Source organism: Tinamus guttatus, unplaced genomic scaffold, assembly GCF_059628265.1.
Source record: "Tinamus guttatus ecotype Peru unplaced genomic scaffold, ASM5962826v1 Tinamus_guttatus_pri_ptg001789l, whole genome shotgun sequence".
Lineage (NCBI taxonomy): Eukaryota > Metazoa > Chordata > Aves > Tinamiformes > Tinamidae > Tinamus > Tinamus guttatus.
This window is the reverse complement of record NW_028290323.1, coordinates 1-16,372: the sequence shown is the minus strand read 5'-3', so window position 1 is coordinate 16,372 and position 16,372 is coordinate 1. Positions and strand designations below refer to the sequence as shown.

Here is a 16,372-nt window from a genome sequence, read left to right as displayed (position 1 = left end):
ACATTGACGTTGATTCCAATGACATTGATGTCGATGCCGTTGACGGTGTTGCCGTTGATGTTGATTCCAATGACATTGACGTTGACGCCGATGCCATTGCCGGTGACGCTGTTGCCGTTGATGGTGACGCCGATGATGTTGACGCTGATGACATTGATTCCAATGATGATGACGTTGATTCCGATGACATTGACGTTGATTCCAATGACATTGACGTCGATGCCGTTGACGGCGTTGCCGTTGATGTTGATTCCAATGACATTGACGTTGACCCCAATGCCGTTGACGTCGATGCCATTGATGGTGTTACCGTTGATGTTGACTCCAATGACATTGACGTTGATTCCAATGACATTGACGTTGACGCCGATGCCATTGACGCCGATGACGGTGACACCGATGCCGTTGATTCCAATGGCAATGACGTTGATTCCAATGACATTGATGTCGATGCCGTTGACGGTGTTGCCGTTGATGTTGATTCCAATGACATTGACGTTGACGCCGATGCCGTTGATTCCAATGACATTGACGTTGACACCAATGCCGTTGACGTCGATGCCATTGATGGTGTTACCGTTGATGTTGACTCCAATGACATTGACGTTGATTCCAATGACATTGACGTTGACCCCGATGCCATTGACGCCGATGCTGTTGACGTTGACGCCGATGCCATTGATTCCAATGACATTGACATTGACGCCAATGCCGTTGATGCCGATGCCGGTGACGGTGTCGCCGATGATGTTGATTCCAGTGACATTGACGTTGATTCCATTGACGTTGACACTGATGACAGTGACACCGATGCTGTTGACGTTGATGCCGATGACGTTGATTCCAATGACGATGACATCGATTCCAATGACATTGACGTTGACGCCGATGCCATTGACGCCGATGCCGGTGACGGTGACGCCAATGCCATTGATTCCAATGACGATGACGTTGATTCCGATGACATTGACGTTGATTCCGATGACATTGACGTCGATGCCGTTGACGGTGTTGCTGTTGATATTGATTCCAATGACATTGACGTTGATTCCGATGACATTGACGTTGACCCCGATGCCGTTGACGCCGCTGCTGTTGACGTTGACGCCGATGCCGTTGATTCCAATGACAATGACATTGATTCTAATGACATTGACGTTGACGCCAATGCCGTTGACGTCGATGCCGTTGATGGTGTTACCGTTGATGTTGACTCCAATGACATTGACGTTGACGTTGATTCCAATGACATTGACACCGATGCCATTGACGCCGATGCTGTTGACGTTGACGCCGATGCCGTTGATTCCAATGACAATGACATTGATTCCAATGACATTGACGTTGACCCCAATGCCGTTGATGCCGATGCCGGTGATGGTGTCGCCGATGATGTTGATTCCAGTGACATTGACGTTGATTCCAATGACATTGACGTTGATTGCAATGACATTGACGTTGATTCCGATGACATTGACGTCGATGCCATTGATGGTGTTACCGTTGATGTTGACTCCAATGACATTGATTCCAATGACATTGACGTTGACGCCGATGCCATTGACGCCGATGCCGGTGACGGTGACGCCAATGCCGTTGATTCCGATGACATTGACGTTGATTCCGATGACATTGACGTCCATGCCGTTGACGGTGTTGCTGTTGATATTGATTCCAATGACATTGACGTTGACCCCAATGCCGTTGACGTCGATGCCGTTGACGGTGTTGCCGTTGATGTCGATTCCAATGACATTGACGTTGACGCCGACGCCGGTGACGCTGTTGCCGGTGTCACCGTCGCCGCTGTCCCTACGCGCTCTGCTTGTGGCGCTTCCAGAAGCGCTTGACGTCCGGGTGACCGGCGGGTGTCACCACCAGGAGCCGCCGCTCCGGCTGTTCGAACACGATGACACCGAGAGCCCGAGCGTGACCACGGAGCAGCTCGAAGTCCCCTTGGGACAGGAACTGGCTGTACAGGACACCTGGGGACAATGGGGACAATGGGGACAATGGGGACAATGGGGACAATGGGGACAACAACAGTGTCACCAACCATGGGGACAATGGGGACACCTGGGGACAATGTGGACAATGGGGACAATGGGGACACATGGGGACAACGGTGTCACCAACCGTGGGGACATTGGGGACACCTGGGGACAATGGGGACAGAGCCCGAGTGTGACCCCGGAGCAGCTCGAAGTCCCCTTGGGACAGGAACTGGCTGTACAGGACACCTGGGGACAATGGGGACAACAACGGTGTCACCAACCGTGGGGACAATGGGTTCAATGGGGACAATGGGGACACCTGGGGACAATGGGGACAATGGGGACAACGGTGTCACCAACCATGGGGACAATGGGGACAATGGGGACACCTGGGGACACCTGGGGACAATGGGGACAACAACGGTGTCACCAACCGTGGGGACAATGGGGACAATGGGGACACCTGGGGACACCTGGGGACAATGGGGACAATGGGGACAATGGGGACAGAGCCCGAGCGTGACCCCGGAGCAGCTCGAAGTCCCCTTGGGACAGGAACTGGCTGTACAGGACACCTGGGGACAATGGGGACAATGGGGACAATGGGGACACCTGGGGGGAATGGGGACAATGGGGACAATGGGGACAATGGGGACACCTGGGGACAATGGGGACAATGGGGACAATGGGGACAATGGGGACAACAGTGTCACCAACCATGGGGACAATGGGGACAATGGGGACACCTGGGGACAATGGGGACAACAATGGTGTCACCAACCATGGGGACAATGGGGACACCTGGGGACAATGGGGACACATGGGGACACATGGGGACAATGGGGACAGGGCCCGAGCGTGACCACGGAGCAGCTCGAAGTCCCCTTGGGACAGGAACTGGCTGTACAGGACACCTGGGGACAATGGGGACACCTGGGGGGAATGGGGACAATGGGGGGAATGGGGACAATGGGGACAATGGGGACAATGGGGACACCTGGGGACAATGGGGACAATGGGGACAACAACGGTGTCACCAACCATGGGGACAATGGGGACACATGGGGACAACAACGGTGTCACCAACCGTGGGGACAATGGGGACAATGGGGACACCTGGGGACACATGGGGACAGCGGTGTCACCAACCGTGGGGACAATGGGGACACATGGGGACAATGGGGACACATGGGGACAACTGTGTCACCACCATGGGGGACACCAACCATGAGGACACTTGGGGACAGCAGTGTCACCATCCATGGGGACAGCAGGTACAGCCATGTCACCAACCATGGGGAGAGCAGGGACACTTGGGGACACTGGTGTCACCACCATGGGGACAACAGGGACACCAACCATGGGGACAGGGGACAACAGTGTCACCACCATGGGGATGGGGGGACATTTGGGGACAGCGGCGTCACCTGCCATGGAGACGCTGTGGTGACACCGACCGCCCAATGGGGACACCGAGCGCCTGGGGACAGCGGCGTCACCACCGGGTGACATTGGGGCAACACGAGGGTGACACAGGTGACGTGGGTGACACACGGGTTAGGGGTGACACAGGTGACACGTGGGTGACAGGTAACGCGTGGGTGATGTGCAGGTGACACGAGTGACGCATAGGTGACAGGCAGGTGACAGAGGTGACGTGTGGGTGACAGGTGACGTGCGGGTGACATAAGGGTGATACACAGGTGAAACAGGTGACATGCAGGTGACAGGTGGGTGACACAGGTGACGGGTGACACACAGCTAACAGGTGGGTGACACAGGTGACCCGCAGGTGACCCGCGGATGACACAGGTGATGTGCGGGCGACACACAGGTGACATGCGGGTGACCCGCGGGTGACATACAGGTGTCAGGCAGGTGACACACAGGTGACATGCGGGTGACACGCGGGTGATGCGCGGGTGACGCAGAGGTGACAGGTGGGTGACACAGAGGTGACACATGTGACATGCGGGTGACACACAGGTGACACGTAGGAGACGCATGGGTGACACAGGTGGGTGACACAGGTGATGGGTGACGTGGGTGACGCACAGGTAACAGGTGGGTGACAAAGGTGACACACGGGTGATGTGCGGGTGACACAGGTGGGTGACATGGGGGTGACACAGGTGACACAGGTGACACGCGGGTGACACAGATCGGTGACACAGGTGACGCGGGTGACACACAGGTGATGTGTGGGTGACACACAGGTGACATGGGGGTGACACTGGTGACAGGTGACACAGATGGGTGACGGGTGACACACAGGTGACGTGGGGGTGACACAGGTGGGTGACACGGGGAGTGACACAGGTGACACACAGGTGACGTGCGGGTGACACAGGGGTGACACTGGTGACACACAGGTGACGTGGGTGACGCACAGGTGACGCGGGGGTGACACAGATGGGTGACACAGGTGACACGGGGGTGACACACAGGTGACGTGTGGGTGACACAGGGGTGACACGAGTGACATACGGGTGACACGGGGGTGACGCGGGTGACACACAGGTGATGTGCAGGTGACACACGGGTGACGCGCGGGTGACGCAGGTACCGCCGCTGCCGCTCACCCTCGGAGAAGCGCAGCCGGTCCCGCTCCAGCTCCCACAGCCGGATCTGGTCCGTGATGGTCGGGGGCAGCACCGGGACCTGGGGACACCCAGGGCCACCGTGGGGACACCCCGAAGGGGCCCAGGCGTCCGGGTGACCCCCAAAGGGGCCCAGGCGTCCAGGAACCCCAAAAGGGCCCAGGCGTCCGGGTACCCCCAAAAAGGGGCCCAGGCATCCGGGTACCCCAAAAGGGGCCCAGGCGTCCGGGTACCCACCTGCTTGGCCATGACGGGGTGGGCCCGGGTGCGCAGGAAGTGGATGATCTGGAAGGGGAGGGGACAGGAGCGTTGGGGACACCTTGGGGACACCTTGGGGACACCCCCCAGGGACACCCCGACAGCCCTATGGATGCTGGGACACAGCGGGGACCCCCCCCCGGGGACACCCTGGGGACACCCAGACCCCCTTGGGGACATCCAGGGGACATGGCGGGGACCCTGTGGGGACACTTGAACCCCCTTGGGGACACCTTGGGGACACCCTGACACCTTGGGGACCTATTGGGGACACGGTGGGGACACCCTGGGGACATGATGGGGACACCCTGACATCCCTGGGGACACCCAGACCCCCTTGGGGACACCCTGGGGACACTTGGGGACACCCTGGGGACACCCTGGGGACACTCTGGGGACACTTGGGGACACCATGGGGACACTTGGGGACACCCAGACCCCCTTGGGGACACCCTGGGGACACTTGGGGACACTTGGGGACACGGGGGTGGCCCTGTCACCTGCTCGGCGCTGATGCCGTTGGCGATGGCCGCCTGCACGCTGTCCCTTGTCACCTGGGGACACTCGGACCCCCTTGGGGACACCATGGGGACACTTGGGGACACTCTGGGGACACTCTGGGGACACTTGGGGACACCATGGGGACACCCTGGGGACACCCAGATCCCCTTGGGGACACCATGGGGACACTTGGGGACACCTTGGGGACACCCTGGGGACACTTGGGGACACTTGGGGACACTTGGGGACACGGGGGTGGCCCTGTCACCTGCTCGGCGCTGATGCCGTTGGCGATGGCCGCCTGCACGCTGTCCCTTGTCACCTGGGGACACCCGGACCCCCTTGGGGACACCCTGGGGACACTTGGGGACACCCTGACACCCCTGGGGACACTGAGACCCCCTTGGGGACACTTGGGGACACGGGGGTGGCCCTGTCACCTGCTCGGCGCTGATGCCGTTGGCGATGGCCGCCTGCACGCTGTCCCTTGTCACCTGGGGACACCCGGACCCCCTTGGGGACACCCTGGGGACACCTTGGGGACACTGTGGGGACACCCTGGGGACACCCAGACCCCCTTGGGGACACCCTGGGGACACCTTGGGGACACTTGGGGACACTGCGGGGACACCTTGGGGACACTGTGGGGACACCCTGACACCCCTGGGGACACCCAGATCCCCTTGGGGACACCATGGGGACACCCTGGGGACACCTTGGGGACACTTGGGGACACCCAGACCCCCTTGGGGACACCATGGGGACACTCTGGGGACACCCTGGGGACACTTGGGGACACTTGGGGACACCCAGACCCCCTTGGGGACACCATGGGGACACTCTGGGGACACCCTGGGGACACTGTGGGGACACTTGGGGACACTATAGGGACACCCTGGGGACACTTGGGGACACCCTGGGGACACCCAGACCCCCTTGGGGACACTTGGGGACACTTGGGGACACTTGGGGACACCCAGACCCCCTTGGGGACACCATGGGGACACTCTGGGGACACCCTGGGGACACTGTGGGGACACTTGGGGACACTATAGGGACACCCTGGGGACACCTTGGGGACACCCTGGGGACACCCTGGGGACACTTGGGGACACTTGGGGACACGGGGGTGGCCCTGTCACCTGCTCGGCGCTGATGCCGTTGGCGATGGCCGCCTGCACGCTGTCCCTTGTCACCTGGGGACACCCGGACCCCCTTGGGGACACCCTGGGGACACCTTGGGGACACCTTGGGGACACTCTGGGGACACCCTGGGGACACTTGGGGACACCATGGGGACACCCTGGGGACACCCAGATCCCCTTGGGGACACCATGGGGACACTTGGGGACACTCTGGGGACACCCTGGGGACACCCTGGGGACACTTGGGGACACTTGGGGACACCATGGGGACACTCTGGGGACACCCTGGGGACACCATGGGGACACCCTGGGGACACTCTGGGGACACTTGGGGACACTTGGGGACACTGTGGGGACACTTGGAAACACTTGGGGACACCCTGGGGACACTTGGGGACACTCTGGGGACACCATGGGGACACCCTGGGGACACCCAGATCCCCTTGGGGACACCATGGGGACACTTGGGGACACCCTGGGGACACCTTGGGGACACTGTGGGGACACCCAGGACCCCTTGGGGACACTTGGGGACACTCTGGGGACACCCTGGGGACACTCTGGGGACACTTGGGGACACCCAGACCCCCTTGGGGACACTTGGGGACACTTGGGGACACGGGGGTGGCCCTGTCACCTGCTCGGCGCTGATGCCGTTGGCGATGGCCGCCTGCACGCTGTCCCTTGTCACCTGGGGACACCCGGACCCCCTTGGGGACACCCTGGGGACACCCTGGGGACACCTTGGGGACACCCTGGGGACACCCAGATCCCCTTGGGGACACCATGGGGACACTTGGGGACACCATGGGGACACCCTGGGGACACCATGGGGACACTTGGGGACACCCAGACCCCCTTGGGGACACTTGGGGACACTTGGGGACACGGGGGTGGCCCTGTCACCTGCTCGGCGCTGATGCCGTTGGCGATGGCCGCCTGCACGCTGTCCCTTGTCACCTGGGGACACCCGGACCCCCTTGGGGACACCCTGGGGACACCTTGGGGACACCTTGGGGACACTCTGGGGACACCCTGACACCCCTGGGGACACCCAGATCCCCTTGGGGACACCATGGGGACACTTGGGGACACTTGGGGACACCATGGGGACACCCTGGGGACACCCAGATCCCCTTGGTGACACCATGGGGACACTTGGGGACACTCTGGGGACACCCTGGGGACACTTGGGGACACCCTGGGGACACCTTGGGGACACCCTGACACCCCTGGGGACACCGAGACCCCCTTGGGGACACCCTGGGGACACCCTGGGGACACCTTGGGGACACTGTGGGGACACCCAGATCCCCTTGGGGACACCATGGGGACACTTGGGGACACTCTGGGGACACCCTGGGGACACCCTGGGGACACTTGGGGACACTGTGGGGACACCCAGACCCCCTTGGGGACACTTGGGGACACTTGGGGACACGGGGGTGGCCCTGTCACCTGCTCGGCGCTGATGCCGTTGGCGATGGCCGCCTGCACGCTGTCCCTTGTCACCTGGGGACACCCGGACCCCCTTGGGGACACCCTGGGGACACCCTGGGGACACCTTGGGGATACTTGGGGACACTTGGGGACACCCAGACCCCCTTGGGGACACCATGGGGACACTTGGGGACACCCAGACCCCCTTGGGGACACCCTGGGGACACCCTGGGGACACTTGGGGACACCATGGGGACACTTGGGGACACCCAGATCCCCTTGGGGACACCATGGGGACACTTGGGGACACTTGGGGACACGGGGGTGGCCCTGTCACCTGCTCGGCGCTGATGCCGTTGGCGATGGCCGCCTGCACGCTGTCCCTTGTCACCTGGGCCACCAACAGGTTGGGGAAGCGGTAGAGGAGCTCGGAGAAGAGCGCGATGAGGGCGGCCTGGAGCTCCGAGTCTGCAGGGGACATCGGGGACATCGGGGACAATGGGGACGTCGGGGACAATGGGGACAATGGGGACAATGGGGACATTGGGGACATGGGGGACAATGGGGGTATTGGGGACAATGGGGGTATTGGGGACATTGGGGACACGAGAGGACATCAGGGACATTGGGGACAATGGGCGACATTGGGGACATGGGGCGCATTGGAGATATTGGGGACATGAGGGGCATGGGGGACAATGGGGGACATGGGGGGACATTGGGGACCTCGGGGGGACATCGGGGACATGGGGGACACTGGGGACATTGGGGGCGGCCTGGAGCTCCGAGTCTGCGCAGGGACATTGGGGACAATGGGGACCATGGGGACATCGGGGACTTTGGGGATATTGGGGACATTGGGGATATTGGGGACATTGGGGACATCGGGGACAATGGGGATCTCGGGGGGACATCGGGGACATGGGAGGACATGGGGGGCATTGGGGGCACGGGGGACATTGGGGACATAGGGACATTGGGGACATCAGGGGACACTGGGGACAATGGGGACATTGGGGACATGGGGGATATTGGGACATGGGGGACAATGGGGACATGGGGGACAATGGGGGACATTGGGGACAATGGGGGGACATGGGGGACATTGGGGATATGGGGCCAATGGGGACACCGGGGACATGGCAGACATGGGGACATGGGGGACATTGGGGACATGGGGACATTGGGGACACTGGGGACAACGCGGGGACAGCGCAGGGACAGTGACATCGTGTGGGGACATCGTGGGGACAGCGACACCATGAGAACAGTGACATCGTGTAGGGACAGTGACACTGTGGGACCAGGGAGAGTGTGTGGGGACATCATGGGGATGGGGACACCATGGGGACAGGAACATTGGGGACACGTGGGGACACGTGGGGACATGTGGGGACACGTGGGGACCCGCGGTGGCACTTGGGGACATGTGGGGACACATGGGGACACTTGGGGACACGTGGGGACACGTGGGAACACTGGGGACACTTGGTGGCACTTGGTGGCACTTGGGGACATGTGCGGACACTTGGGGACACATGGGGACACACGGTGGCACGTGGGGACACTTGGTGACAGGTGGGGACACATAGGGACACTCGGGGACACATGGGGACACTTGGTGGCACTTGGTGGCACTTGGGGACATGTGGGGACACGTGGGGACATGTGGGGACACTTGGTGGCACATGGGGACACTTGGTGGCACTTGGTGGCACTTGGGGACATGTGGGGACACTTGGTGGCACTTGCGGACATGTGCGGACACTTGGGGACACATGGGGACACGCGGTGGCACTTGGGGACATGTGGGGACACGTGGGGACACTTGGTGGCACTTGGGGACACTTGGGGACATGTGGGGACACGTGGGGACATGTGGGGACACGTGGGGACATGTGGGGACACTTGGTGGCACTTGGTGGCACTTGGGGACATGTGGGGACACTTGGGGACACGTGGGGACACGGGACACGCAGTGGCACTTGGGGACCTGTGGGGACACATGGGGACACTTGGGGACACGTGGGGACACTTGGTGGCACTTGGTGGCACTTGGGGACATGTGGGGACACATGGGGACACGTGGGGACACGGGACATGTGGGGACACTTGGGGACACGCGGTGGCACGTGGGGACACATGGGGACACTTGGTGGCACTTGGTGGCACTTGGGGACATGTGGGGACACTTGGGGACACGTGGGGACACGCGGTGGCACTTGGGGACATGTGGGGACACTTGGGGACACTTGGGGACACGTGGGGACACTTGGTGGCACATGGGGACACGTGGGGACACATGGGGACACTTGGGGACACATGGGGAGACTTGGTGGCACTTGGTGGCACTTGGGGACATGTGGGGACACTTGGTGGCACTTGGGGACACATGGGGACACTTGGGGACACTCGGTGGCATTTGGGGACATTTGGGGACACTCGGGGACCCCCGTGTCACCTGTGTACGCGTAGATGCGGTAGTTGGTCTCCACGAGGACGAAGCCCCGGCCGTGGGGGTCGGGGGACGTCCCCAACGTCCCCAACGATGTCCCCAACGATGTCCCCAACGTCCCCGAGGTCCCCGAGGCCAACGCGATGGCCAAGCGGGTGGGGTAGAAGCGGCGGGACTTGCGCTGGGGACACGGGGACAGTGTCACCACCCAGGGACATGTCCCCAATGTCCCCATGTCCCCAATGTCCCCATGTCCCCATTGGCCATGTCCCCATGTCCTTCAGCTTCCCCCATGTCCCCAATGTCCCTATGTCCCCAATGTCCATGTCCTCAATGTCCATGTCCCCATGTTCCCAATGTCCCCAATGTCCCCATGGCCCCAATGTCCCCATTGTCCATGTCCCCATGTCCCCAATGTCCCCAATGTCCCTATGTCCCCAATGTCCATGTCCCCACGTCCCCAATGTCCCCATGTCCCATCCCCATGTCCCCATTGTCCCTATGTCTCCCTGTGTCCCCTCGTTGTCCCCATGTCCCTCCATTGTCCCTGTGTCCCCATTGTCACCATCGTTCCCCCATGTCCCCCCTTGTCCCCATTGTCCCTGTTGTCCCCCCATGTCCCCCCATGTCTCTCCATGTGCCCCCATTGTCCCCCATGTCCCCCGATTGTCCCCATGTCCCCGTGTCCCCGTGTCCCCAATATCCCCAATGCCCCTGATGTCCCCATTGTCCCCGTGTCCCCCCATTGTCCCCATCTTGTTGTGACCCCCCATATTCCCCCCATGTCCCTCTGCGTCCCTGTGTCCCCATGTCCCCCCATTCCCCCCATTGTCCCCCCATGTCCCCATGTCCCCATTGTCCCCATGTCCCCATTGTCCCCATGTCCCCATGTCCCCATTGTCCCCATGTCCCCATGTCCCCAATGCCTCCCTGTGTCCCCATGTCCATGTCCCCCATTATCCCCATTGTCCCCATGTCCCCAATGCCTCCCCATGTCCCCCATGTCCCTCCATGTCCCCATGTCCCCCATTGTCCCCCATTGTCCCCATGTCCCCATTGCCTCCCCGTGTCCCCATGTCCCCCCAATATCCCCATTGTCCCCATTATCCCCATGTCCCCCCATGTCCCCATGTCCCCATTGTCCCCATGTCCCCCCATGTCCCCCATGTCCCATGTCCCCCTATGTCCCCATGTCCCCAATGTCCCCCATTGTCCCCATGTCCCCCCATGTCCCCCATTGTCCCCATTCCCCCCATTGTCCCCCATGTCCCCCATTGTCCCCATGTCCCCCATTATCCCCATGTCCCCATTGTCTCCATGTCCCCCATTCCCCCCATTATCCCCATGTCCCCATTGTCCCCATTGTCCCCATTATCCCCATGTCCCCCCATGTCCCCATATCCCCCATGTCCCCCATTCCCCCCATTCCCCCCATGTCCCCCATTCCCCCCATGTCCCCCATGTCCTCCCATTGTCCCCATGTCACCTTCCTCTGGAACACCAGCCCGCACTCCCTCAGGTGCTGCAGGAAGGTCAATAGGGAGTCGCTCATCCCCTCGGCTGAGTAATCCTGGGACATGGGGACAATGGGGACAACGGGGACAATGGGGGGACATGGGGACATGGGGGGACATGGGGGGAATGGGGACACGGGGACAATGGGGACAATGGGGGGACACGGGGGGAATGGGGGGAATGGGGACAATGGTGGGAATGGGGACAATGGGGACATGGGGGACAATGGGGACAATGGGGACAACGGGGACATTGGGGACAACGGGGACAATGGGGGACAATGGGGGATATGGGGACAATGGGGGGACATGGAGACAACGAGGGGACATTGGGGGGAATGGGGGCACACGGGGGGGAGAATGAGGACAATGGAGACAATGGGGGGACATGGGGGGAATAGGGGGAATGGGGACAATGGGGACATTGGGGGGACATGGGGACAATGGGGGGACATGGGGGGAATGGGGGGAATGGGGGGAATGGGGACACGGGGGACAATGGGGGGACATGGGGGGAATGGGGAACATGGGGACAATGGGGGGACAGGGGACAATGGGAACAATGGGGGGACATGGGGACAAGGGGACGTGGGGGATATGGGGACAAAGGGGACACAGGGGAACATGGGGACAATGGGGACATGGGAGAGACATGGGCCATAAGGGGACAGGGGGACATAGGGATGGGGGGGACATGGGACATGGGGACATATGGGGACACCAGGGACAGAGGGACAGGGGGACATGGGGACAATGGGGTGACATGGGGACAACGGGGACAGGGAGACAGGGGGACACGGGGACAAGAGGACATGGGGACACAGGGACATGGGGGGACATGGGGACAAGGGGACACAGGGACATGGGGGGACATGGGGACACCGGGGACATTGGGGACATCAATGACACCCCAGTGACACCAGGGACATCACAGACACCCCAATCACCCCCTCGCACCCCCCATTGTCCCCCATGTCCCCGATGTCCCCAATCAGCATCACCCCCCCAATGTCCCCAGTGTCCCCCCCGGTGTCCCGTCACCCCCCCAGTGTCCCCAATGTCCCCAATCACCCCTGTCACTCCCCCCCAATGTCCCTTGTTCCCCGGTGTCCCCTGTCACCCCCAGTGTCCCCAACGTCCCCTGCCACCCTCCCAGTGTCCCTTGTCCCCCGATGTCCCCTGTCCCCCCAGTGTCCCCAATGTCCCCTGTCCCCCCTGCCCCACCTGGTGTCCCCAATGTCCCCTCTCCCTCCCGATGTCCCCTGTCCCCCCTGTCCCCCTCAGTGTCCCCAATGTCCCCAATGTCCCCAATGTCCCCAATGTCCCCACCTTGCCCAGGGTGGAGAAGCTCAGTTGGAAGAGGAAGGAGAGGATCTCGACGAGGTCCAACCCGCGGGCCTGGGGACATTGGGGACAATGGGGACAATGGGGACGATGGGGACATGGGGGCATTGGGGACATGGGGGACAATGGGGACAATGGGGACATTGGGGACAATGGTGACAACGGGGACATTGGGGACAATGGGGGTTATGGGGACATTGGGGACATTGTCCCCCATTGTCACCTGTCGTCCCCATTGTCACCTGCCATCTCCATTGTCACCCATTGTCCCCGTTGTCACCCTGTGTCACCCGCTGTCCCCATTGTCATCCGGTGCCACCTGGTTTCCCCATTGTCACCCGTTGTCCCCCACCGCCCCATTGTCCCCCATTGTCACCCGGTGCCCCACATTGTCCCTATTGTCACCTGGTGCCCCCCATTGTCACCCGTTGTCACCTGGTCCCACCCGGTGTCCCCCATTGTCACCCTCTGTCCCCAGTGTCCCCCATTGTCACCCGTTGTCACCCGGTGTCACTCATTGTCACCCATTGTCACCCATTGTCACCCGTTGTCACCGGGTGTCACCCGTTGTCACCCACCATTCCCATTGTCATCCGTTGTCACCCGCCGTCCCCATTGTCACCCACTGTCACCCGGTGTCACCCGTTGTCCCCCATTGTCACCCGCTGTCCCCCGTCGTCCCCATTGTCCCCCATTGTCACCCGGTGTCCCCATTGTCACCCATTGTCACCCGTTGTCACCCGGTGCCCCCCATTGTCACCCGGTGTCCCCTGTCATCCCCATTGTCCCCCATTGTCACCTGGTGTCCCCATTGTCACCCATTGTCACCCGGTGTCCTCATTGTCCCCATTGTCACCCGTTTTGTCCCCCGTTTTGTCACCCAGTGTCACCTGCGCCCCCCGCAGGTAGTGCAGGACGCAGAGCCGGGGGGGGTTATTTGGGGACGTCCCCATTGTCCCCATTGTCCCCCCTTGTCCCCATTATCACCCATTGTCACCCAGTGTCCCCATTGTCACCCATTGTCCCCCATTGTCACCCGCCATCTCCATTGTCACCCATTGTCACCCATTGTCACCCGCCGTCCCCATTGTCACCTGCTGTCCCCTGCTGCCCCCATTGTCACCTGCTGTCCTCATTGTCCCCCATTGTCACCCATTGTCACCCGCTGGCCCCTGTTGTCACCCGGTGTCCCTATTGTCACCCAGTGTCCCTATTGTCACCCGGTGTCACCTGCTGTCCCCCGTTGTCACCCGATGTCCCCATTGTCACCCACTGTCACCCATTGTCACCCGTTGTCACCCGGTGCCCCCCATTGTCACCTGCTGTCCCTATTGTCCCCATTGTCACCCGGTATCCCCATTGTCACCCATTGTCCCCATTGTCCCCATTGTCACCCGGTGTCACCCGTTGTCACCCGGTGTCACCTGCGCCCCCTGCAGGTAGTGCAGGACACAGAGCCGGGGGGGGTTATTTGGGGACGTCCCCATTGTCCCCCCTTGTCCCCATTGTCACCCATTGTCACCCATTGTCCCCATTGTCACCCATTGTCCCCCGCCATCTCCATTGTCACCCATTGCCACCCATTGTCACCCGCATTGTCCCCATTGTCACCTGCTGTCCCCCGCTGCCCCCATTGTCACCTGCTGTCCTCATTGTCCCCCCATTGTCACCTATTGTCACCCGCTGTCCCCCGTTGTCACCCGGTGCCCCTATTGTCACCCGGTGTCCCTATTGTCACCCATTGTCACCGGGTGTCACCTGTTGTCACCCACCATTCCCATTGTCATCCGTTGTCACCCGCCGTCCCCATTGTCACCCATTGTCACCCGGTGCCCCTCATTGTCACCCACTGTCCCCCGTTGTCCCCATTGTCCCCCATTGTCACCCGGTGCCCCCCATTGTCACCCGCTGTCCCCCATTGTCCCCATTGTCCCCCATTGTCACCCGGTGTCCCCCGCTGTCCCCATTGTCACCCGCTGTCCCCCATTGTCACCCGTTTTGTCACCCGGTGTCACCTGCGCCCCCCGCAGGTAGTGCAGGACGCAGAGCCAGGGGGGGTTATTTGGGGACGTCCCCATTGTCCCCATTGTCACCCATTGTCACCCGGTGTCCCCCGCTGTCCCCATTGTCACCCGTTGTCCCCATTGTCACCCATTGTCACTCATTGTCACCCACTGTCACCCATTGTCCCCCATTGTCACCTGTTGTCACCCGCCATCTCCATTGTCCCCCATTGTCCCCATTGTCGCCTCTTGTCCCCATTGTCACCCGTTGTCCCCCATTGTCACCCGTTGTCCCCATTGTCCCCATTGTCCCCGGTTTTGTCACCCGGTGTCACCCGTTGTCCCCCATTGTCACCCGGTGTCCCCATTGTCACCCGTTGTCACCCGTTTTGTCACCCGGTGTCACCTGTTGTCCCCCATTGTCACCCGTTGTCCCCATTGTCACCCGTTTTGTCACCCGTTTTGTCACCCGGTGTCACCCGGTGTCACCCGTTTTGTCACCTGCGCCCCCCGCAGGTAGTGCAGGACGCAGAGCCAGAGCTGGGCCGGGGTGTCCAGGAGGAGGAACCGGAACCCGGCCGAGGTGATGGAGGGGGCGTCACCCCCCTCGCTGTGTCACCCGGCGTCACCCGGCGGCACCCGCGACGGGGCGCCGAGACACCCCAAACACCCCCGAAACACCCCGAAACACCCCCAAAATACCCCAAAACACCCCCAAAACACCCCAAAGCACCCCAAAAATACCCCAAAACACCCCTGAAACACCCCAAAACACCCCAAAGCACCACAAAACACCCCCAAAACACCCCGAAACACCCCAAAAATACCCCAAAACACCCCCAAAACACCCCAAAACACCCCCAAACACCCCTGAAACACCCCAAAACACCCCCAAAACACCCTAAATCCACCCGAAACAACCCAAAACACCCCAGAAACACCCCAAAGACACCCCAAACACCCCGGAACACCCCAAAACACCCCAAAACACCCCAAAACACCCCAAAACACCCCCCAAATACCCAAAACACCCCAAAACACCCCAAAACACGCCCAAAATACCCACAAATCCACCCCAAACACCCCCAAAATACCCACAAACACACCCAAAACACCCC

At 61.3% G+C, this 16,372-nt stretch overlaps 1 protein-coding gene across 1 annotated transcript; it reads right to left on the bottom strand.

The window, feature by feature from the left end:
* Positions 1-1,812: 1,812 nt before the first annotated feature.
* Positions 1,813-14,167, bottom strand: LOC148590058 (general transcription factor IIH subunit 4-like). The gene is made up of 8 exons (XM_088539525.1): positions 14,142-14,167; positions 13,237-13,305; positions 11,880-11,963; positions 10,400-10,574; positions 8,276-8,406; positions 4,832-4,879; positions 4,577-4,655; positions 1,813-1,985 (listed from the first exon to the last, which is right to left on the bottom strand). The coding sequence occupies exons 3-8, from the start codon at positions 11,943-11,945 to the stop codon at positions 1,813-1,815; spliced, it is 672 nt and encodes a 223-aa protein (XP_088395651.1). The 5' UTR covers positions 11,946-11,963; positions 13,237-13,305; positions 14,142-14,167.
* Between the last annotated feature and the right edge of the window lie 2,205 nt (positions 14,168-16,372).

Coding starts and splice junctions, on each gene's coding strand:
- LOC148590058 (XM_088539525.1), bottom strand. CDS start 11,945: ATGAGCGACTCCCTATTGACCTTCCTGCAGCACCTGAGGGAGTGCGGG. Junction 4,880..8,275: donor ACGGCATCAGCGCCGAGCAG/GTGACAGGGCCA, acceptor CTCCCCTTCCAG/ATCATCCACTTCCTGCGCAC. Junction 4,656..4,831: donor ACCCCGTCATGGCCAAGCAG/GTGGGTACCCGG, acceptor GGGTGTCCCCAG/GTCCCGGTGCTGCCCCCGAC.